The sequence below is a fragment of the Sinocyclocheilus grahami genome, unplaced genomic scaffold, assembly GCF_001515645.1.
Source record: "Sinocyclocheilus grahami isolate Dianchi unplaced genomic scaffold, SAMN03320097.WGS_v1.1 scaffold1580.1, whole genome shotgun sequence".
NCBI lineage: Eukaryota > Metazoa > Chordata > Actinopteri > Cypriniformes > Cyprinidae > Sinocyclocheilus > Sinocyclocheilus grahami.
Genome location: NW_015506759.1, coordinates 78,026 through 102,471, shown reverse-complemented (window position 1 = coordinate 102,471; position 24,446 = coordinate 78,026). Strand labels below are relative to the sequence as shown.

General features: G+C 39.3%; 2 protein-coding genes across 2 annotated transcripts; one reads left to right on the top strand and one right to left on the bottom strand.

Moving 5' to 3' along the window:
- Window positions 1–3,720: 3,720 nt before the first annotated feature.
- Window positions 3,721–10,371, bottom strand: LOC107571327 (T-cell surface antigen CD2-like). Its single transcript, XM_016257643.1, has 7 exons — window positions 10,326–10,371; window positions 8,759–9,076; window positions 8,243–8,524; window positions 8,045–8,115; window positions 4,531–4,621; window positions 4,328–4,422; window positions 3,721–3,750 (listed from the first exon to the last, which is right to left on the bottom strand). The coding sequence occupies exons 1-7, from the start codon at window positions 10,369–10,371 to the stop codon at window positions 3,721–3,723; spliced, it is 933 nt and encodes a 310-aa protein (XP_016113129.1).
- Window positions 10,372–14,514: 4,143 nt separating this feature from the next.
- LOC107571335 (uncharacterized) lies at window positions 14,515–16,952 on the top strand (the record flags this gene model as incomplete). Its single annotated transcript, XM_016257650.1, has 3 exons — window positions 14,515–14,541; window positions 14,587–14,917; window positions 16,711–16,952. Coding segments are annotated over exons 1-3 (600 nt in total), but the record flags the coding sequence as incomplete, so codon positions are not given.
- Window positions 16,953–24,446: the final 7,494 nt, after the last annotated feature.

The following is a 24,446-nucleotide window of genomic DNA, read 5'->3' as shown; positions in this document are numbered from 1 at the left end:
TTAATGGTCACTGGAAAACTCACTGACAGATGTGGAATTGTGTACTCAGTATAACTGATCACAGTGTTTTTAATGTTGTGTATGACTGAACCAAGCAAACATAGTTTCATATGAAAGACACAGACTGATTCAGTAATTGCATGGCAATATATTCAGACTATGAGTGTGTGTTTGACCTTAAAGCTTTTTTTTCTCAGAATAGTATGTTGCACTCAAAAAAATAGAATGTTGGATTCCATGAAGGTTGTAAGAACTAAATAAATTATTATGTCACTTGTAATGCTGAACTACAGTAACTACCTGCAATGATTTGGTGGGTGGGTGCAGGTTATGTAGGGACTATTTTACACCCCTAATCTTTCAGACAAAGACTCTGGGGTTCATAAATACACAGCTGACTTTTTTTTTTTTTACAATAAAGTTCATTAGGAGCCACTCAGAGCACAGGATGAGCTCCCTTTGCTGGCCTCACTAACACCACTTCTAGCAGCAACCTGGTCTTCCCAGAACATCTCCCATCCTGGTACTGACCCGACTCAACCCTGTTTAGCTTCAGTGTGCATGCAGGTGTAAGCTACAGGTTGCTGTTGCTGTCTTGTGCAGCCAGTCTCTTCAAGCATCCCAGAGCTTTCCAGCCTTAGACCAGCATCACTGTCTTTGAAATGTTGTTCATTGGCATTTAGTTGTTTAACTTTATCTTCTCATCTAGACCTATATATATTAGCCACATTACTTATGCTTTCAAATCCTAGAAATGTGCCTGAGAGCAATGATGCTGTTTAAGCTGGAAAATAATAATAATAATAATAATTAATTTAAAAAATATCATAAATAAATAAATATCATAAACATCATAAAAAATAATGAAGTATGGTGTGAATTTGTTTATGGTTAGAACTGTTTACATAGGATTTTAAACAAACCATCTGTTTGATGTTTGTTCAGTTGCTGTGTTATGAACTCACCGTCTGACTTCCACTCTAGATAAAACTGCTTTACACTGAAATGGAGGACTGAATCAATCCATCAAACCTAAAAACAAAGAAGAGTTATTGATCAGAGGTCAAACTGGATTTTTACCCATCATGCATCACTTATAAACCACACAGATTGACAGCTAAACACACCACTAAATACGCTGAAACTAAGAATCTGTTTGTTAAAATTAGCATCACATTAAAATAAGAATTTTTTGAAGTTTTTTATCTTCCATCCACCTATATTTCTGAAATGAAAGTTTAATCTTTAGTTAGGCTACATTCATCATTTTTGTTGGCATACAGGTACATCTCAATAAATTACAATGTCGTGGAAAAGTTCATTTATTTCAGTAATTCAACTCAAATTGTGAAACTCGTGTATTAAATAAATTCAAAGCACACAGACTGAAGTAGTTTAAGTCTTTGGTTGTTTTAATTGTGATGATTTTGGCTCACATTTAACAAAAACCCACCAATTCACTATCTCAACAAATTAGAATATGGTGACATGCCAATCAGCTAATCAACTCAAAACACCTGCAACGGTTTCCTGAGCCTTCAAAATGGTCTCTCAGTTTGGTTCACTAAGCTATACAATCATGGTGAAGACTGCTGATCTGGCAGTTGTCCAGAAGACAATCATTGACACCCTTCACAAGGAGGGTAAGCCACAAACATTCATTGCCAAAGAAGCTGGCTGTTCAGATGATTTGGGGTGCAATGTCATCTGTGTCATCAACGAAACAGTACACTTCCTTGGGCCTCCAATGCCCCATTGGAGTACGGGCCCACTCGACTAGAGGCATCGCCTCGTCGTGGGCATGGTCTAGTGGTGTGTCCATTGTGGATATTTGTGAGGCGGCCGGCTGGGCCTCGCCGTCCACATTCGCAAGGTTTTATAACCTGGAAGTCCCGGCCTTGCAGGCCAGGGTCCTTTCCACTTGAAGTGGCACGCGCTGCGTAAACAGATATGGCAGAGAGCCCTTGGCCGTATCACACCCAAGTTCTCTGGCATTGTTTCACCTGCTAGCTCTCGACCCCTGGGTGACGAAGTTACGGGAATGCTCTGGAATGATTAACCAGGCCGGGTGTGACCTAGAAAGCTCAGCCCGTCTTAGCCTTGGGTTATTGTTGACTTCTCTATGAGCATTGGTTGCTTATGGAAGTTTATACCTTTAGTCGTTCCACTACATTAGCATGGCGTGATTGTACTATGTTCTCATATGCGTCTTAAGCAAGACGCAGTTCGAGTGAAGTATCGAAAGGGAACGTACTCGGTTACTCACGTAACCTCGGTTCCCTGAGATACGGGAACGAGTACTGCGTTGCTTGCTGTGCTATGTAGCTGCACGATTCAGTCGTAGCTTCAGTCAAAGTAAACCTGTGAATCCTGTGGCAAGCACCCGCTTATATAGCCAGATGCCCCGCCAATTCTGGGAACCAAGGGTATCTCAGGGAACCAAGGTTACGTTAGTAACCGAGTACGTTTGTTTGCCACTTAATTATTTTTGAGTTTATGTAACTTAACCAATCCGACATTAGTCAAAACTCTTGTAATAATGGCTCTCTGTCATTACAGCTTCGGGTCTATCTCCAGATGCTGAAATAGGATTATTTGCTGGTGTTATTGTTTTCTATGTTGTTGTTGGTGTGGTTTTTATGTTGGTAATTGGAGGAGTAACTGCTTGTGTGATTTATTGCTGTTGTCACGTGTTGTCATTGTGAGGTCTGTTGCACGAAGCGGGTTTTGGTTGCAGGTAAGTTTGTGTTTAGTTTGAGCAAACTTTGAATTTTCGGAAGGTGGGATGGTTTTCAGAGAGTTTTGTTATCATGGTAACTTAAACTACACGCTAATTTATAGTGATTGATAGACAAATGAGTGTGGTGAAGGGTGGGATCAATATTTATTAACGAAAGTTAGATAAATTCCCTAATGTTGAGACCATATAACACTTTAGTTGAGTTTCTGTATGCTATTTGTGCACCTTAAACTAAAACAGAGAAAAACAACATTTTAAACAATATTTGGACAATGTATGTTCATATGGTGGGGAAAATAAATATTAGACAAATTAGTGCCCAACGCATCAGCCTGTGATTTGAATTTGACATGCGTTGAAGGAAAACCAAAGGATTATGGTCGGTATACACGGTAATTGGTTGTAGACTAGACCCGATGTACACTTCAAAATGCTGAATTGGAAGCAACAACGCAAGAGCTTCCTTTTCTATGGCACTATAGTTCAGTTGATGTTTGAGAAATTTCTTGGAAAAAAAAAACTAATCGGGTGTTCTATTCCAGCATCATCTGTCTGAATTAAAACTGCACCAGCTCCCGTGCCACTGGCATCAACTTCCAACTTGAACGCTTTGTCGAAATGAGGGGTAGAAAGTACAGGAGCGCTACAGAGCAGAGTTTTCAATGCTTCGAAAGCAAACTGACATGCAGGTGTCCATTCGAAAGAAACCTCTTTACAGAGTAAACCTGTAAGAGGATTAGCCACATCTGAAAAGTTTCTACAGAAATTCCTATAGTAGCCAGTCATACCTAAAAATCGCCTAAGCTCTCACTTCGTCATAGGTACTGGAAAATCCGAAATAACCTGGATTTTGGAACAGAGCGGCCGAACTTTTCCATTCCCAACCTCCTTTCCCAGGTAGCTTACGGTTGCACAAGCAAATTCGCATTTTGCCAAATTCAATGTGAGATTGGCCTCTTTCAAGCGTGCAAAAACACAATTCAGAAGTTGAACATGTTCATCCCAAGAATCTGAGTAACAGACAACATCATCGAGGTAAGCATCACAATTAGGAACATTAAGTAACACTCTTGACATTAAACGTTGAAATGTTGCACCAGCATTTCGTAATCCAAATTTCTCCGAGTGCGGGGATTGGTTTTAAAGGAGCTGGGGGAATAACCTGGTTGGGTTTACCAGCTAGCTGGCAGGCATGACACGACACGACTTACAGAACTTTACTACATCTGATTTCATAGATGGCCAAAAGAAATTCTTTAACAAACCATCATATGTTTTCCCAATGCCAACATGGCCTGAGAGTTCATGTTCATGTGCAACGCTTAATACCTGCAGTCGGTAAGGCTTTGGAACCACAACCTGGAAAACTGTACTCCAATCCTCATCAGTTTTAGGTGAAGACCATTTACGCATCAACACCTCTTCATCGCAGTAATATGCAACAGAATGCTTCGGCAAGGCAGATTGTTTCACCGCAGTTGTGAAGTATGGAATCAAAGTGGGATCAGCATGCTGTGCTTTAATCAATTCAAGTTTACCTAAAGGCAGATTAAAATTAGGAACAGCACACACATTCAACTCATTCACCTTATCTTTTACACCTTGAATGGGAACTTCAGTAGACATAAAGGACTTGGAAAGATCCACAGTCTCCTCAAACTTACGAGACTGAGCATGAGTCACTGCACAAGCACCAAACACATCAGGAAATGTTTCACGTAACACATTGTTACTTTTATTTATGTCAACGGGGTCATCAGTCACTTCAGGTAAACAGAAAACTTTCTTACCTGCCAAGTCATTACCAAGAATGAGTGATACTCCCTCAACCGGTAACTCGGCACAAACAGCCAACTTAACAAGCCCTGAAATGATGCTAGCCTGTAGAAATACATTGTGCAGAGGAACTTTAATCACAGTCAAATCGATTCCTTTCACTAGTACATCAACTCCACAGCTAGAACGGGTAGAAAAGGGTAATATACTTTCTAAAATGAACGACAGAGCCGCCCCTGTGTCCCTCAGAATACGTACAGGTTTAGCTTCAGACATCGCCTCATTAAATGATACAATGCCATCAGAAACGAATGGTTCAAATGCGGACTCAACCATAAAAGGAGATGAGAGTTCTGACACGCGACTGTCAATTAAAGCTACACTCTTCGAAGAGTTAACTTTCCTGCCAGATTTGCGCTTCAAAGCAGGGCAAACTGCGATGAGGTGCCCAGCCTCATGGCAGTAGAAACATTCACGGCTTTCCATATTGTCCCTCACTGAATTCGCTTTAATCACGGTCACATCTTTAACATTTCGTGTACAACCCGTAGGATTACGCTAAGTAGGTGATGAAAATACTACTCGATGAGTGAGCACAAATTCAGCAGAGAAAACAGCCGCCTCTGTAAGAGTAGACACTTTCTGTTCATTCAGATAAATTACAATTTTCTCGGACAAACTATTTTTGAACTCTTCCAGCAATATTAACTCCTCGAGTTGTTCTAGAGTTGTGACTTTATTCGCAGTACACCAATTTTCAAACAAATTTGCCTTGTCACGAGCGAATTCAACAAACGTTTGTCTGGGGGATTTTACATGATTTCTAAACTTTTGACGGTATGCTTCAGGAACTAATTCGTAGGCGCGCAACACAGCATTTTTCATTACATCGTAATCTAAACTCTGCTCAAGAGTCAAGGCCAAACAAACTTCTTGAGCTTTCCCAACAAGCTTGCACTGCAATAGCAGTAGCCAAACATTTCGCAGCCATTGAAGCGTGGCGGCGATGCGTTCAAACACAGTAAAGTATGTATCTACTTCACTTTCACGGAAGAGCGGGACTAATGCAATTTGTTTACTAATATCGAACCTTTGACTTATTAGCAAATCGCGTCGAGGCACAGGATCAGAACCAGGAGTGGAGGTGTTGATCGGAGGAGCCACAGGTGTACTCGCTCCGGGTGGACCAGTAATTGGAGGCTTGTTAGGAACTTTAGTTTTAATCTCAAGCTCCAGCTCCTTCAGACGAATTGTACGCTGAGTTTCATGCTCGACTGTTCTTACGTGCAGCAGCTGACCTTGATACTGCTGCCGATTTAGTTCCAACTGAAGCTCCTTTAATTTAATAGTCAACAATGGGTCGCATGGAGATGGCAGCTCAGCAGGATCTATGCTAAACGGTTCCTCGGGTTTGTCTGCTCCGCTCCCTCACCCCCGGAACTCGTTATTAGGTTTGCAACACCCGCTAGCTCGCCCTCCTCTGGCAAGATCCCATTCTCCACCATATGTCTCACCACCACTTCCTTAATCTCCCTCTTTACCGCACTTCGAGGCACCCTGATCTGATATAAATCTGCGATTGCAAATAAGTCATCTTTACGACATTTTTCTAATTGTCGTGCCGAAGGCCGAATTGCAAACTCCTCCAAATCAAATTTAGAAGACATCTCAAAACCTCTGCCAAAATCCCCTCCCCTTAAAGCAAAATCCCCAAGGAAAACAATAAGAAACAAGGCAAATTTCATTCGATCGAATAGTCCATTTGTCTACAGTGTATTGAACTTGGTTGTTCAAACCGGAGAAAGCTTGAACCGGCGGACAAGCCCCCAATTTATGTTATGGCCATCTAGGGCCAGTGGCAACATAAATGAAATGCGCACTCACTCCCAAGATATTATCAAACAAAAAAAAGATTTATTAACAAACTTATAATGAAAATGAGTAACAAAGAGAACAAATTCAGGAGTGGACAAGGCCAAAATAACAAACAAAAATTAACTAATTTTAGTATACCCTTTAAATTCTCTAACCAAAATAAAACATTTAAAAAAAGGAATACAACACAACTTCCCTAACTCCCTTAACCCAAAACAGAACAAACCATATAAAAGAAATGGCGTCACACTCCCTACTTCCCTTAAACTAAATACAATTGGAAATCAACTAAAACAAGAGCAAGTTTTTCACAGTATAAATGTGAAAAAGAAAAGGTGAGATGCCTGAACTCTAACAATTCCAGTAGATACAGTATTTAATCATCTTCTTGGGGGGATATTTTCATACACAGGCTCCTCCTTTGATTTCTGCAAGGAAACACAAACACAATCAGAATTCTGCTGATGTGACAGGCAATTATTAGCAGACTAACTTAGGTTTTCCTGCAAAGTTTAATCTACAAACTGCTTTGTTTTGAAAAACCACTACTACAGAAGAGACGCTAACATGGAGCAGCAAGAGGAAATGATATCAATCTCATTCATCACATGACTTTTTAAGCAGTTAAATCATCAAACTGATTACAGATTATTTCTGAAGGTTGGTTAGCCAATGCGCTGAGAATGACTGTCTTTCCCAGGACCGAAGATAGTTGTTTGTTACCAATGGCTGCTAAAGTTGTATTTCACCTCAGATAATAATGAACCACAGAGCAGCTGCAGCTCAAGGCCAGACTTCAGCACAGGTCACATGGCTTAACAACTTTGAGTCCAACTTTTTTTTAATGCAAATTTAATCGTACAAAACTTACTGGGTCATTTGAGAATAACAAGCCAGTTTATTTAGGGACCAAGCACCAAAGGTGGGTATGCACCTATTGTATCCATTTGTTTTCTTCTTCCTCCTCCGCTCATGAAGTCTATGGCAGCCCATAAAACATCGTGTGGGAAAGTAGTGTGAAATTTGGCACACAAATATAGGACAGTCTCAACATTAATCAAAGTAAATTTGGAGTATTTAACTCAAACCCTCTAGCACCACCAACAGGCCAAACTAGCACTCATGTTTCTGCGTGCAACTTAGAATTTTCCAAAAAATCTACTTTTTCAAACTCTTCCTAGACCGTTTTGTCTGATTTTTACCAAAATATGCTCAGATCATCTTTAGACTATGTAAAAAAAATGTTGAAAAACGTAAAGATTTTTGATTGATCAAACCATTTTTGTAAAGCGCTGTAACAAGTTTTCCAAAGTTTGAGAAAAATGAATGTTAGGCTATATCTCCGCAATGCTTTAGCAGTTTCAGACCAAAATTGGTATGTGTTATACCAAGCATAACCTGAGGGAATGCCAGCAGTTTCAGCACAGTGCCACTTACAAAAAATTGACTTTTTTACAATCTTACCATTTTTCCTTTTGTTGGTTTAAACAATGCTGGTCCGGTTCTGTCTTCCACTTGTGTCTGGTCTGCATTAACAGATAGTTTAAGTAATGTATCAAAATTTATGTTTTAAAAAAGATAAATATTTGTACAGATTTATTGCTTGTTCTGCTGACCTGTTTTTCTACATTTCCTGCAGATGCAGCACATCACGACTGTAGCTACAATCAACAGAGATCCAGCAGCAGAAATCAGCACTATGTAAAACAAAGGTAGGCCCTGATCTGTAATGGACAAAATGTACCATTAATGTGAGTGAATATGTTCATCTGATCTACAAGAAACACTGAAACATCGACACTGTATAACTGAGAGATCAGCTTAATCACAAAAATATCAACACCAACATACCTGGACATGGCTGACAGAGTTCAGTAATGCTGATGTTGTGTTGAGTCTGGTGACTGATGGGATTGTTGAGCACACAGCTGTAGGTGTTGTTATCCTGATATTCCACCTCCAGAGGTAGAGAGAGACTGATGCTGAGATCAGACACACTGATGCTGGACAATAAACTGTTTCCTTTGTACCAGGAGAGAGTCACATGACCCACATTCACCACTGAACACACCAATGAACAATATGATGAAGATGATGAACAGTCTCTGATAATGTCAGGAGTTGGCAGATGAGCTGGCAAACAAGATAATGAACAGAAATAACAGAGCATGTCATCTAAAACTATAAAATGATTAAACATTTCAATATGTAGTTAAAGGAATATTCATACTTCTGTATACATTAAGCTCAATGTTTGTGTTTGTGTTAATCAACTTTAAACCGCAAACGCAGTCGAATAAGCTAAACCCCAAATATTCCTTTAATAAAACAGGAACGTGTAAGCTTGAACAAATGAGCTTTACTCACCATAGACAGAAACATTGAATGCTTTTGATGTCAGTTTTGCTCCACTTATCTTTACTTCATAGTCTCCAGCATGTTGAGTTGTGATGTTTGTGATGGTCAGAGATCCAGTTTGATCGTCCAGCTTCAGTCTGTTTCTGAATCTCTCATCAGGACCATCAGATGTATAGAAGATTCCAACATCTCTACTGATTTCAGCTATCAGAGACTTTACAGGTACAAAATTCCACAGTATGTTGTCATCTTCATGTATTTCAGTAACATCAGTGTTTAGAGTGACAGTATCTCCCTCCATCACTGACACTGACTCACCAAACACACCTGGAGAACATGTTTTGTCACAGATTAAGGCTCCTGATGGTTTATAAAGCGTGAAATCAGATGTTGTCTGTAACCTTTAAACATGAACTGAAGAATATGATCAGAGATGCAAAAGAAAGGTGATATACATGAACAGACCATGTGAACCAGTCATTTGATCTTTAATGTGTTTTATCTGCTTGTAGAGTAATATAACTATGTGCAGTTACAGGACAAGTTAATTACAGCAGAGTAAAACTACAAGTTTAATTCCTCTTGACACTTTAAATCAATTAATATTAAATAAATTGACACGTTTCATATTTTTGTATTTGGCTCATTAAAACAGAAGCATTATTACTGTGATAAAGGAAGAAATCAGGCCATAAAAATATATTTGTAACTCACCAATCACACACCAACTGTACAAACTGAACAAACCAAGTGTGTGAATCATTTTCTTCAATTGTTCAGTGAAAAGTCTGATGCAATAATAAGAATATCTGCTGATAAAAATCAATATGATGTGAATCCTCCCACGACAGAGTTTGACCCTCTTAGTTCACACACACACACACACACACACACACACACACACACACAGACTCTCTGATGTGTGTTTTGATTATCTATAGGATCACACTTTCGTTTTGGGACCAATTCTCACCATTAACTATTAACTATGACTTTTGCCTCAATAGTAACTCCTAATTCATTGCTAATTAATAGTTTGTAAGGTAGTTGTTAAGTTTAGGTATGAGATAAGCAATAATAAGAATATCTGCTGATAAAAATCAATATGATGTGAATCCTCCCACGACAGAGTTTGACCCTCTTAGTTCACACACACACACACACACACACACACACACACACACACAGACTCTCTGATGTGTGTTTTGATTATCTATAGGATCACACTTTCGTTTTGGGACCAATTCTCACCATTAACTATTAACTATGACTTTTGCCTCAATAGTAACTCCTAATTCATTGCTAATTAATAGTTTGTAAGGTAGTTGTTAAGTTTAGGTATGAGATAAGATTAAGGGATCTAAAATATTGTCATGCAGAATAAGGCATTAATATGTGCTTTATAAGTACTAATAAACAACAATAAACACACATACTAATAAATTATGTGAATATTGGATCAGTCAACCTGCATTTCATGATCTTTGGATATTTCAGATCTTATGGATATTAAAGTGGTTTTATAATCATTCAATTGTTGTAAATGGCAAAGATCATCTCACGTTGCCAATCTTACTGAGCTGTGACACAAGCAGCTGAGCTTCTGAGTCAAACTGAAACATGCTGTGGTCAGTTTCTTCAGAAATGATTTGATCTGTTAGGTGGACAAAGATCTTGTGCAACACAGTGGCTGTTCTGTTTAATCTGTGTTTAGTTTGTTGGTGAAGGGCTTCTTCCTTTGCTGCGGTTATGAACCTTACAGTCACAGTATGACTTCTTTCCTACACTGAACAGATTTACAATCAAATTCATGAAAACCAGTCAGAGGTTGCCCATCATTAATTATTGAAGCCTTGTATCAAGGAAAAATCAGCATGACTTTGAAATGTCGGACAGAAAAGAGAACATCTATATCTGATCGTCAAATACACAAGAAATAACTACTAAGCATTTGTTTTTTACATTTATACTTATAATGTATAGTTTGTACAGTATGTGATGTTTTGATTGTGTGTATAATTTTCACTATTTTATGTTCAGTACTTTTGTGCATTGCCTCATTTGCACACTTTCTGCCTTTACCCCAAGGCTACAAGTGAAAGTTGTATTGTTTATTATGTGTACATACATGTCTTGATTGCTAGTTGAAATCATTGTTATAAAACTTAATACACTAAGGTACAAAAATTCAGTAAAATTTACAGTAAAAAACCGGCAGCTGTGGTTGCCGGAATTTTACTGTAAAAAATACGGTAGCAACGGTTTAGGTTTTACGGTTTTAACTTAAATTTACAGTTAAATACCGTAATTTTATTAACTGATATAATGTTAATATACCATCCTATTGAAGTACTGAAATCTGTTTTGTAGCTTTGTAATACACTGATAACCACTAAATGCAGGTGGTGATGAGAAAGTCACATGATAAACCAAAGGCCATCACAAGCAGCTTTTAAATAATAACAAAGAAAGAAGGTGCACAGTGTCATTCACACAAACACTAAACACCATAATGGTAACACACATGAAACTGAAATAATGCAATCAACATTAGGTGTAACATACAACCCTAATATACAAAACTGATAAGAAAAAACTAAGAAGAAACATAGTTATTTCAACAAAAAAGCATCACATTTGAAATGTAAAGCAGGGAATTCTGGGAATGTCAATTTACGGTTATTCACTGTAAATTATACAGTCTTTTACACTTCCAAAAACGGTATACTACCGTAAAATTAATGTCCAATACAGTTTTTCACCTTATATAGTATGGGAATTTATCATTAAGCATTTAACTGGTTTTTACTGTATTTTTACAGTCTTTTACCGTTAAATTCACGGTAATTTTTTACAGTGTAGGGATAGTAAACAAAATGCTAGTAATGGCAAAACAAAGCACAGAGCCAATTTTCTTAATTAGATTGCACAATAAAGCAATAAAACCTAAGACGCCATGGTTTACTGTTATTTTATAACAACTAAGGGGACTTTAGGGGGAGTGTGAACGAATTAAAGTCCTTTTTTCCAAGACGGCATGAGGCACGCTTTCATTCGTGAGTAAACACAGCGGCCGCTGAAATAAGCAGTTATGTGTTCATTTGTAAGCTGATGTGCTGCGGAAGTTAGCAAATTTGTGATAAGGAGGACAAAAATGAGGAAAAAGAGAGCAAAGTTTTTAAATATTTACAGTACGACGCCTTAAGTTTAGACGTGACGTGAGATATGGCTGTATATCGGCACGCTGTGATTACCTACGGCCGAATCACAGCAGTGCCGATATACAGCCATATGTCACGTCTACTCGTGTGATAATTGTGTTTATAAAACAGTATAAACAGTATACTTCTGAATCACAATTAATTTGAGTGTCCGATAGGCTCGTACTATCCTTTCATCTGTTAAGGGTGATTTCTGATGACAGCAATGCTCGGTGCATTTGTTGGCTGTGTACACGCTGGTTTTGAGAGAAAAAATAACGTCCTTGTTCAAAACTGTGCTTTAGTATTTTTCAATTTAAAAGTCTTTACTTCTGACTCATAAAACAGTCTCTTGTCACCATCTAATGGCGGAACAATGAAACTAAAATCACCGTTATGAACACACACACACCGTTTACCAATACTAAATACTACTATTATTTATATAAATTATTATTTATTGAACTGCAATATTTAATAAACAACAACAGCCATCATAAAAGTTGCTAGGCAATTCAGTCAAAAGTACAAAGGCAGCGCTCTGATATACAGCATTGAAGTTACATAAACATGATGAATCTGCAGATTCTGTCATTAATTACCCTCCCTCGTGTCGTTCCAAACCCGTAAGACCTCCGTTCATCTTCGAAACACAAATTAAGATATTTTTGATACATCCCGTGAACTCTCTGACCCTCCCATAGACAGCAAGGGTACTTACACAATCAAGTTCCAGAAACGTAGCAAGGACATCGGTAAAATAATCCATGTGACATCAGGGGTTCATCCGTAATTTTTCGAAGCTACGAGAATACTTTTTTGCGCAAAAGAAAAAAAAACTGAACGCAAACAGCGTGCCACAGCTGACACAGAACAGCATACGCTGTTTGCGTTAAGTGGATATTCTCCAAAATAGCGCTAGGGTGACGCGGAGGAGACTAATTTTAATAAAGTCTTTTTTTTTTTCTTTTGTGCACAATAAGTATTCTCGTAGCTTAGTAAAATTACGGTTGAACCCCTGATGTCACATGGATTATTTTACCGCTCTCCTTGCTATGTTTCTGGACCTTGTTCGTATAAGGATCCTTGCTGTCTATGGGAGGGTCAGAGAGCTCACAGATTCCATCAAAAATATCTTAATTTGTGTTCCAAAGATGAACGGAGGTCTTACGGGTTTGGAACAACATGAGGGTGAGTAATTAATGACAGAATTAATTTTTTTGGGTGAACTACCCCTTTAAGCACACACACACACACACACACACACACACACACACACATTTTTTGGTTTTTTGGGTGAACTACCCCTTTAAGCACACACACACACACACACACACACACACACACACACACACACACACACACTAAAATCAAATATGTGTGTACAAACACTTTATAAATGAGGCTCCATGTGTTTTGTGCTATTCACACTGTCATGAAATAAAACAATCACAGAGGATATAGCAAAAGGGGGTTTGGGCCACATTTCCTGCAGTGTGTGAGCATAGCTGTAGCGGTTCTGAAATAACTGAAAACCACACCATTTATACCTTCATAAAAAGAGCATGCAGTAACAAAATAATTTAGCAAATAGTAATTCTACCATCATGTTGTTCTGCAGCAGTGTTTAGCATAAGAGGTCCAAGGTGTATTTTACAACGGCTTCGATCGTGCCATCATGTGGCGAAAACGACGAATAGCGCCTATCAATCTGTAATGAACATGGTTATTTAGTTTGTAATATTTAATACCTACTTAAAATAGAAAAGAAGAGTTTTTTAGAAAACAGATTTCACATTGAAGGGCTTGCTTCATTCGCGTTGTTTTGACACAGCTTTGGTTTTTTTGCCTTCGAACTAACTTTAATTAGTAGCCTTACTTTCACTTTCACTTTCACTTGACAAGGGATGTTCTCAAACACTGCACAGACACGGTCGTCGGGTTTTTCTGATCAGTGCGTTCTGAGAAACGGAAAGTCTGAGAATTGACATGCTGCACTCGGTCGGCTGTCGGCGTTGGTCTGCATCTGTCAGTGCGGTGTAAATTGGCCTTAAAGCGACAGAACACTATTTTTTATTTACACGGAGTCTGCATCAATTCAAAATGAAGGTCTTTATTTTGTGCATCATATTGTGTGCATTTTTCGTGCCTGGTAAGACATCTATTTGTAACACTCTATCTGATAGCAGCCTAAAGAAAGCGATGGAGCTGTGATGCTGTTTCATATTTATCGGATTTACTCACGTAACACTGGACAGAAATGTATTATTGCTAACTGTTTTAATTAGCTGCGGGTTTAGATTTACATGTCGATGTGTTTTGTGTGGAGATAAAAACTAGAGCGGATGGTTTAATTTTTAAGGAAACCAATTAATACAGTAGTAATTAACAACACTCAAATATATAGCATTCATGACTGAATGCACAAATACATATAAAAAGTGATATATGAATCAAGACGGGGTTTGTATAATGTTCATACAGTTGTATGACTGTGAGATCATCTCATAGATCATCTGTGAGACTCATGCATGTTTGTGTGATGAGTTACTGTTTAAATCAGCAATGTTCTTATTCTGTTTTGTTTTGCATGTGTCATGCATATATTGCATTTGAGACATATTTCTCTACTTACAGTCTGTTATTTCTTCTTCAGTTGTGTCTGATGTTGCTGCAGATGTAGTGTCAGTGTCAGTGATGGAGGGAGATTCAGTCTGTCTATACACTGGACTTAACAAATCTCAACAAGAAAGAATAAAATGGTATTTTAATAGCAGTCGCATTGCTGAAATCACTGGAGATGAGAGTAAGATCTGTACAGATGATCAGTGTGATGAGAGATTCAGAGACAGACTGGAAGTGGATCATCAGACTGGATCTCTGACCATCACAAACACCAGAACCACAGACTCTGGACTTTATTATTTACAAATCAACAGCAGCAGATTCAGCATCATTAGGAGCTTCAGTGTTACCATCACTGGTGAGTGATATTCAGTCAATTAGTGTGTTTTCTATTGCAGTATTAGAAGACAATTCAATGTTTTGAAGTTGTTTTGACCAAGTATTACAGTATAATTGAGATAATCGTTATCACCTTCATGCAGTATTTGTAAATTAACAATGTTTACTCTTTCTCCATGTTACTAAGGCAACAAGATTTTTGGTCACACTTTTAGCTCCAGGAATTTGCAGATCATATTACTGGATTTTTTTGTAGGCCTCAAACAGGCTGATCAAGCCCAGCAGCGAATGGGTGTTTAAGTTCCATACAATCTTTTTTTTTTTTTTTTTTTTGCAAAAGGACTGCTAGTCACGTAGCACCGATTTCAAAATTTCACTCTGGTTTGATACAGATTGAACCAACCACAAATTTTGCGCAGGGATCTTTATTTGATATCTTGCATAATATAATATATTACATTTTACCATCTCTGTCTGAAATAAGTTAATGTTAAATAATTGACCACCTCAGAAATGGGCTGTACAGTTGAAATGAGCAGGTCCGTAAATGTATGGAAAAACCAAAGGCAATGACAAAAAGACGTTAATACCATAAAATAAATGATAGATTCTGAATAGAAACATACATTTAGTTAATTTAACTGTGATATGGTGAGAAATAACACTAATTTCCCATTCTTTATCAGCGGTCCGTAATAATATACTATAATTATCACTACATTTAAATCAATGCCATTCTTAGGCTGTTTGTTTGCATGTGTTACATGTTTGCATTTGATATACATACCAGTCATACTTTTAAATAATATACATTACACTCTAACATTTTTGGATGTTTTTGTTACTGAAAATAAATTTACATCTGCAGTTCTATTTTTGTAATATTTAATACCTACTTAAAATAGAAAAGAAGAGTTTTTTAGAAAACAGATTTCACATTGAAGGGCTTGCTTCATTCGCGTTGTTTTGACACAGCTTTGGTTTTTTTGCCTTCGAACTAACTTTAATTAGTAGCCTTACTTTCACTTTCACTTTCACTTGACAAGGGATGTTCTCAAACACTGCACAGACACGGTCGTCGGGTTTTTCTGATCAGTGCGTTCTGAGAAACGGAAAGTCTGAGAATTGACATGCTGCACTCGGTCGGCTGTCGGCGTTGGTCTGCATCTGTCAGTGCGGTGTAAATTGGCCTTAAAGCGACAGAACACTATTTTTTATTTACACGGAGTCTGCATCAATTCAAAATGAAGGTCTTTATTTTGTGCATCATATTGTGTGCATTTTTCGTGCCTGGTAAGACATCTATTTGTAACACTCTATCTGATAGCAGCCTAAAGAAAGCGATGGAGCTGTGATGCTGTTTCATATTTATCGGATTTACTCACGTAACACTGGACAGAAATGTATTATTGCTAACTGTTTTAATTAGCTGCGGGTTTAGATTTACATGTCGATGTGTTTTGTGTGGAGATAAAAACTAGAGCGGATGGTTTAATTTTTAAGGAAACCAATTAATACAGTAGTAATTAACAACACTCAAATATATAGCATTCATGACTGAATGCACAAATACATATAAAAAGTGATATATGAATCAAGACGGGGTTTGTATAATGTTCATACAGTTGTATGACTGTGAGATCATCTCATAGATCATCTGTGAGACTCATGCATGTTTGTGTGATGAGTTACTGTTTAAATCAGCAATGTTCTTATTCTGTTTTGTTTTGCATGTGTCATGCATATATTGCATTTGAGACATATTTCTCTACTTACAGTCTGTTATTTCTTCTTCAGTTGTGTCTGATGTTGCTGCAGATGTAGTGTCAGTGTCAGTGATGGAGGGAGATTCAGTCTGTCTATACACTGGACTTAACAAATCTCAACAAGAAAGAATAAAATGGTATTTTAATAGCAGTCGCATTGCTGAAATCACTGGAGATGAGAGTAAGATCTGTACAGATGATCAGTGTGATGAGAGATTCAGAGACAGACTGGAAGTGGATCATCAGACTGGATCTCTGACCATCACAAACACCAGAACCACAGACTCTGGACTTTATTATTTACAAATCAACAGCAGCAGATTCAGCATCATTAGGAGCTTCAGTGTTACCATCACTGGTGAGTGATATTCAGTCAATCAGTGTGTTTTCTATTGCAGTATTAGAAGACAATTCAATGTTTTGAAGTTGTTTTGACCAAGTATTACAGTATAATTGAGATAATCGTTATCACCTTCATGCAGTATTTGTAAATTAACAATGTTTACTCTTTCTCCATGTTACTAAGGCAACAAGATTTTTGGTCACACTTTTAGCTCCAGGAATTTGCAGATCATATTACTGGATTTTTTTGTAGGCCTCAAACAGGCTGATCAAGCCCAGCAGCGAATGGGTGTTTAAGTTCCATACAATCTTTTTTTTTTTTTTTTTTTTGCAAAAGGACTGCTAGTCACGTAGCACCGATTTCAAAATTTCACTCTGGTTTGATACAGATTGAACCAACCACAAATTTTGCGCAGGGACCTTTATTTGATATCTTGCATAATATAATATATTACATTTTACCATCTCTGTCTGAAATAAGTTAATGTTAAATAATTGACCACCTCAGAAATGGGCTGTACAGTTGAAATGAGCAGGTCCGTAAATGTATAGAAAAACCAAAGGCAATGACAAAAAGACGTTAATACCATAAAATAAATGATAGATTCTGAATAGAAACATACATTTAGTTAATTTAACTGTGATATGGTGAGAAATAACACTAATTTCCCATTCTTTATCAGCGGTCCGTAATAATATACTATAATTATCACTACATTTAAATCAATGCCATTCTTAGGCTGTTTGTTTGCATGTGTTACATGTTTGCATTTGATATACATACCAGTCATACTTTTAAATAATATACATTACACTCTAACATTTTTGGATGTTTTTGTTACTGAAAATAAATTTACATCTGCAGTTCTATTTCAGCAACTGCTACTGTCTCACGTTTTCACAGTACTCTACTATTGTATATTTGTTTTCGCTCCATTATCCGAGAAGTGGCTATATGATTAAAAGTTTGTTTCTTCTCCAGGTGATCAAACAGATGATGTGTGGGAGATTCTGTCACTCTACACACTGGTTTTAAACATATAATACGAGAAGGCAGACATATTAGAATAAAATGGTACTTCGATGACATTCACATAGCACAACGCAATGGATCTTTGAGTAAGATCTGTACTGATTTAGAGGGATTTGGAGACAGATTGAAGCTGAACAGTCGCACAGGTGATCTCACCATCAGACATATCAGGACCTCAGATTCAGGACTTTATAAACTATAGATTAACATCAGACAACACTGCATTCTAAAGATGTTCGTTGTTGCGGTTGGTGAGTTGTTGTTGTTTTGTTTTTTTACATTGACATTCCACAAGAAAGAAAAAAAAATGAGATAGGAGGAAAATTTATGCCAGTGCTTTTGCGTTCCAACACAAAATAATGAGCACAAAACACTAACGCTTAATAAACACACACACACACACACAAAAAGATCCCCCAGCAGCTGTTGGTTTGTGTTTCAGGTGTTCCTGTTGCTCAACCAGTTGAAATAAAGAGAAAGTAAGTGAAGGAGGGAGAATCTGTCACTTTATATCCTGGCGTAATAAAAAACCCAAATGATGTAATGACGTGGCATTTTAATGACATTCTCTTCACTGAAATCAATGAAGATCTTAGCTTTATCTGTACACATGGACCGTGTACATATGTTGATGGGAGATTCAGAGACACACTGAAGCTGGACAATCAAACTGGATCTCTGACCATCACAGATATCACAACTGAACATGCTGGACATTATCACCTAAAGATCAGCAGCAGCAGATTCAGCATCAAAAGGACCTTCAGTGTTACTGTCAATGGTGATGGTATCATTTAATCATTCAGATCACGTCCCTTTGAGCAGTTTAAGAAAACAGCTTACATTTTTTTAAATCGACTCAATAAATATTTTCATTTTATTTTATGTGAAGTTAATATCATCTTTATGACCGTCACATGCATGTCAATGTGACACAACTTTAGCAAAAATTAATGTTATTTATATGAAAAGTGTGCTGATGTTTCCAGTTGTGCTCACAGTGCTGTGATGCTGTTTTAACTTCCAAACCCACCAGATGACTCCATTTATCAGTTGAATCAATATCACTAGGTGTAAATATCAGTCAAAGCTATCAGTTGCTCTCCAGTAATAATAATGTCTGTATTTATCATTGCAGGTTCAAGTCAGTCTTCAGGTCGTATAGCAGGAATACAGTGCATGTTGCTTCTGTTCTGCTGCTCGTGGCTGCAGTTGGTGTGATTTATCTATAGGTGCGCGTCCTACTCCTCACAGAACAGATCACAAAAGTAGACTCTTGAGGTAAATGATCTAGGATGAACCGTGATTTTTGCCAAAGATCTGAACTGAAACTGTTACTTTAGAGATGTGATAACAGAAAATGTTGATATGGAAAAAGCTGTGTTAACATACCTGAAATGATCCAAGTTTTAATGTAAAGTCTGTCTAGCCCGGAAAGAGCTTGCACTTTTGTTAATGAGACACATGTAGACTGAAAACAGTGTTATAACCTAGCACACTGCCATTAACACCACACAAATCCAGAAATCCTCACAGTAATCCAGAAGTACATGCAAGGGATGCACAAAACCCAAATGGTGACACATTCTGGTCATACTGTAAATGCAATGAACACACAGGACAAGCATGTAATGATACCTTGTACAAACTAATCACAAATGTTTATACAAAGTGTAATCTTTTAAATGTAATCTACAAATCATGCAGTACTGTACCTCTTTAATATGTGTTTCTTTATAAACTATAGGGCTTGTTTTTGTGTTTTCATGGAGTTTATTCTTACTCCTCATACTTATTATCTCGCCCCTCCCACAGGATGCAGGTGTCCTTCTTGAAAGTCACCCAAAGTTCACTGGTTCACCCAAGTTCATCGGCGCTGTCCAATGGAAAGCACCATACCTGCCCACTGGAGAGCGCCCAAGACTCACAGTCTATATTAAGTCATTCAATAATGAAACAATCATCAAAACAATCACCATATTGATCAGTATATTGGTTATATTTATAACCATACCTTATATTTTTTAATAAAATATCACAACAGAACAATTCTGAAAAAACTCTATCACATATATATAGATGTATGGAAACAACATGGAAGTTTTGCAGTGTTTATTGAAGACAATAAAGGTGCATTCATTCCAACTTGTAAAAAGCGTTCACATCCTAAACTTTTTGATTTGTACCACGTGACCACTGCAGATTTATTTTGACGTTGATCGTGTTGCCGTAACCATTCGAGAACATGAACGTCACGGGTTGTCATTGTGAGGTCTGTTGGATGAAACCGTTTTTGGTTTTTACCCACGTAAGTTTGCATTTGGTTTAAGCAAAGAGTTTTCCGGCTCAACAAGGTTGGTTTTGAGCGGGTTTCGTCGCCATAGTAATTAGGCTATCTTGCTCCAGAACAGGTTTTATTTTGGCTTAGGGATAGCAAACCCAAACTGAACCAATCAGCTGTGAGTAAAGTGACATACAGTCCAGTGAAAGAATTTTCAAATCCATCCAGGCAAACAAAGGATATATGTTCTTGTATATATAAGAATATAAATAATAATGCCGTTTAACGCATTTGAGACTTTGTATTTTCCTCAGTGCATAACTGACAGTTACAGTTATATTCTCCATCTGAAAATGTTAGAAAGTCATGCAAATATATCCATTTTGCTGTCAGGAGTGGGGGAGGCTTACGCGAGTGAACGAGCACTGCTGAGTAGGAGCGCAGTAATTCTGAGAAAAAATATACATTTAGCTAAAGTATTTGTTGTTGGACAATAAATGTGCCTCGTGTAGAATTTTAAACTTACAAGTAAGTGTATTTTTGAGATAGCAGTAACTGTAAGGGACTATTTTTAATGGGCGATTGACACTTGATCTGACTATGGGCAAAGCATAACGTGCACACTTACCACTTATGTGGATTTTAGAAAAGTGGGCAAAGCATAACGTGCACTACACTTGCATACCGTTCTAGGGGTTCTCGTGGCACCCTGAAAAGGCAGCCTATAGATAAAAATAGCGTATCCCCAGACGCTATATCTACGGCTATAATGCTGGAGTGGCTAGCAGTAAATCTGTAGCTGGGGGAGAACATCCAGCTCTTAATGGAGAGGGAGCTCAACCTACAGCATGTTCCCATGGTGGAACAGCTAGCAGTTATTCAGCTGAGGGAGCAACACACTCAGTTCTCAAACCGAGACGGGGCTCGACCTGCAGCATGTTCCGCACTGGAACAGCTAGCAATAGTTTACTTAGCTGTGGGGGCAACACACCTAGTTCTCAGTCGAGAAGGGGGCTCGGCCTACAGCATGTTCCAATGCAGGAACGCTAGCAGTAGTTTACCTTGGCTGAGGGAGCACAAACCCAGCTCTCAACGAGCGGGGGGGGGGGGCTCGACCTGCAGCATGATTGAAAAATCAGAGGGGTAAGGGGTAAACTCTCATTCCAGGTAACCCTTTTGATAAAAGGGGAGCATTGTCTCAATACTACCATGAGGACAGCCCATGGAGCGAGGAATCTAACTCCTCAGAGAGGATTAACGCTCGAAAGAAACATCATACTCACAATAACCCTCAATGGTGAGGGGGGTTGATGCCTCAAGGGGATATCCTGGTGATCGGGAAAAACCCCTCAGGGCGACCCGGATACGGTAGACCAGTCAGGGTAGCATGAAAGCGTAAACCCCAGCCCGGACGTCCAGGAAATTTTTTTGCAGTGACACCGGGGGCCTGATAATTACAAAACTCCCGCAGAAGCCTGTGTTATAGCCGCATGATCCAGGAAGTATGAAACCGAAACCTTACTTACCTTCTGGACATATCTCGACGAGTGAGTTTATAAACACTGCAAGTCGAGCACCCGGTTTCTGAACCCAGCACGGGAAACACTGCAAAGAAACTAGCAGAAGGGTACACACAACCACCAGTTCCATAGCACATACATATATTTATATACATATATTTAGACATGGATCGTACTCACCCACCACGGCTCCCGCGTTGGAGCTCTGTCCGGAAAGCCTCTAGACCGGACCTTCAGTAAGGTGGTTACTATGATTAACCATAGAACGGGGTAGATGTTACATCCCCTGAGGGAAAGAGTGGATACCTAAGTATTACTCTGATCCGGACGAAAGCTCTGACGCCTTGTCTGGATCACATCCCTCAGGTCTTGCCTACCTCCCTTCGACCCACGATACTTCCTACCCCTACCCGCAGGCGGAGGAGGAGCGCGAGTCGCGACACTAGCCTTCTGTGCTCGTCTCTGATCCTCAAATCGAGACGGGCCAGGACCCCTGGTTTGTTCGGGCTCAGACCTGGACCTTCGTGGAATGAAGGTTTTGAAGGCCGCTGAGCGTGCCTTCGCCTCCCTGAACTTTTCGATGACCGTCTCAACGGATGTACCAAAAAGTTCAGAGGGCGAAACCGGGGCATCGAGAAGAAAACCCCTTTCTTTCTTCCCGATGTCTGCCAGGTTTACCCACAGCTGCCTCTCCGTTACTACCATCGCTGCCATAGATCTGCCCATGGCAGAGGCAGCCTGCTTAGTAGCACGAAGAGCAAGATCCGTGGTGCGGCGTAACTCAGCCATCTCATCAGAAGAAAGGCCCTCGCCTTTATCCAGGTCTTTCAGCAGATCAGCCTGGTATGCTTGGAGCACCGCCATCGTGTGCAGTGAAGCAACAGCCTGACCTGCTGCTGCGTATGCCTTGCCATTCATTTTAGATGTAGCTTGAAGAGGCATGGATGGCAAGGAGGGAGTTTTGAGAGATGATGTCTCTCCCATAGAGAGATAGCTAGCTAGCGTCTCTTCTACAGGGGGCATTCTCTCATAGCCGTTTTCGCGCACCGCCTCGATATTCGCATAACTGGTATGCTGAAACCGATGGATGCGTGAGGAAAACGGCTTCTTCCATTCCTTCTCGATCTCAGTATGGAGATCAGGAAGGAAAGGAAGACTCACCTGAGCTGGAGGGTTATGGCCAGAAAGATAACGTTCGTCGAGACGACCTCGCGACGCCACTTCCTTAGTCCGCTTCCATGGCAAGTCAAGTCTTGCCGTGGCGCGATCCATAACCTCTAAGAGCTCATCATACGCAGGGCAGGAGGATTGAGAAGGCTCAGCCTCAGCTTCTTCGCTCTCATCATCCATTTCCTGCTCTTCCTGGGCTGAAACCAGCAGAGCACTGGCCTCTGGATCAGATGATGTTAAAGAGAGAACATCATCCTCCAGTGGCTGTCTCTCGCCCCCCGCCGATGAGCGCGAGAAGGAAAGCCCCTCTCTAAACTCATCGGCCAGGTCCACCTGAGATCCCCACGAGCTCATTCTCCTCCGTGCCTCAGCAGCGGAGGGTCCTGAACCGCGGGAAGCAGATGGCTGCCCCTCTTTACTTGAAAAGAGAGACAAACGAGAACGGAGTTTTTTCATTGGAAAAAACTCGCAATGCACGCAGATTGCCCCCTCGAGGACATCGCGTGCGTGCTCCTCGCCCAAACAAACAACACATAAATCGTGTGTGTCATCTGGTGTCAAATAGCGCTGACACGGATGCACACACCTTCTAAATGCTCTACTAGTGCTCGCCATAATAAATAGATAGCTCTTACTTTTTCCTTGAAAATGCACGCTTCAAACAGAACAGTCAATGAAGACGAAGAAGAGAATGATGTGTAGCTCCCGGCGCCGATTTATACTGGAGTCGCACCGGTAGTGACGTCATGGCTGTCGCCGGCCAACGAGTTGGTGTTTTTTCAATGTATGCTTCAGACACGGGTCACGACGAGGCGTTCCCCATAGCGACCCCTAGAGGACGCAGTTCGAAGTTCCCATGAAAGGGAACTCTATCACATATATATAGATGTATGGAAACAACATGGAAATTTCGCAGTGTTTATTGAAGACAATAAAGGTGCATTCATTCCAACTTGTAAGAAGCGTTCACGTCCTAAACGTTTTGATTTGTACCACGTGACCATTGCAGATTAATTTTGGCGTTGATCGTGTTGCCATAACCATTCGAGAACATGAACGTCACGGGTTGTCATTGTGAGGTCTGTTGGATGAAACCGTTTTCGTTTTTTTACCCACGGAAGTTTGCATTTGGATTAAGCAAAGAGTTTTCCGGCTCAACAAAGCTGGTTTTGAGCGGGTTTCATCGCCATGGTAATTAGGCTACCCTGCTCCAGAACAGGTTCTATTTTGGCTTAGGGATCGCAAACCCAAGCTGAACCAATCAGCTGTGAGTAAAGTGACATACAGCCCAGTGAAAAATTTTCAAATCCATCCAGGCAAACAAAGGATATATGTTCTTGTATATATAAATATATAAAGAATAATGAAGTTTAACACATTTGAGACTTTGTATTTTCCTCAGTGCATAACTGACAGTTACA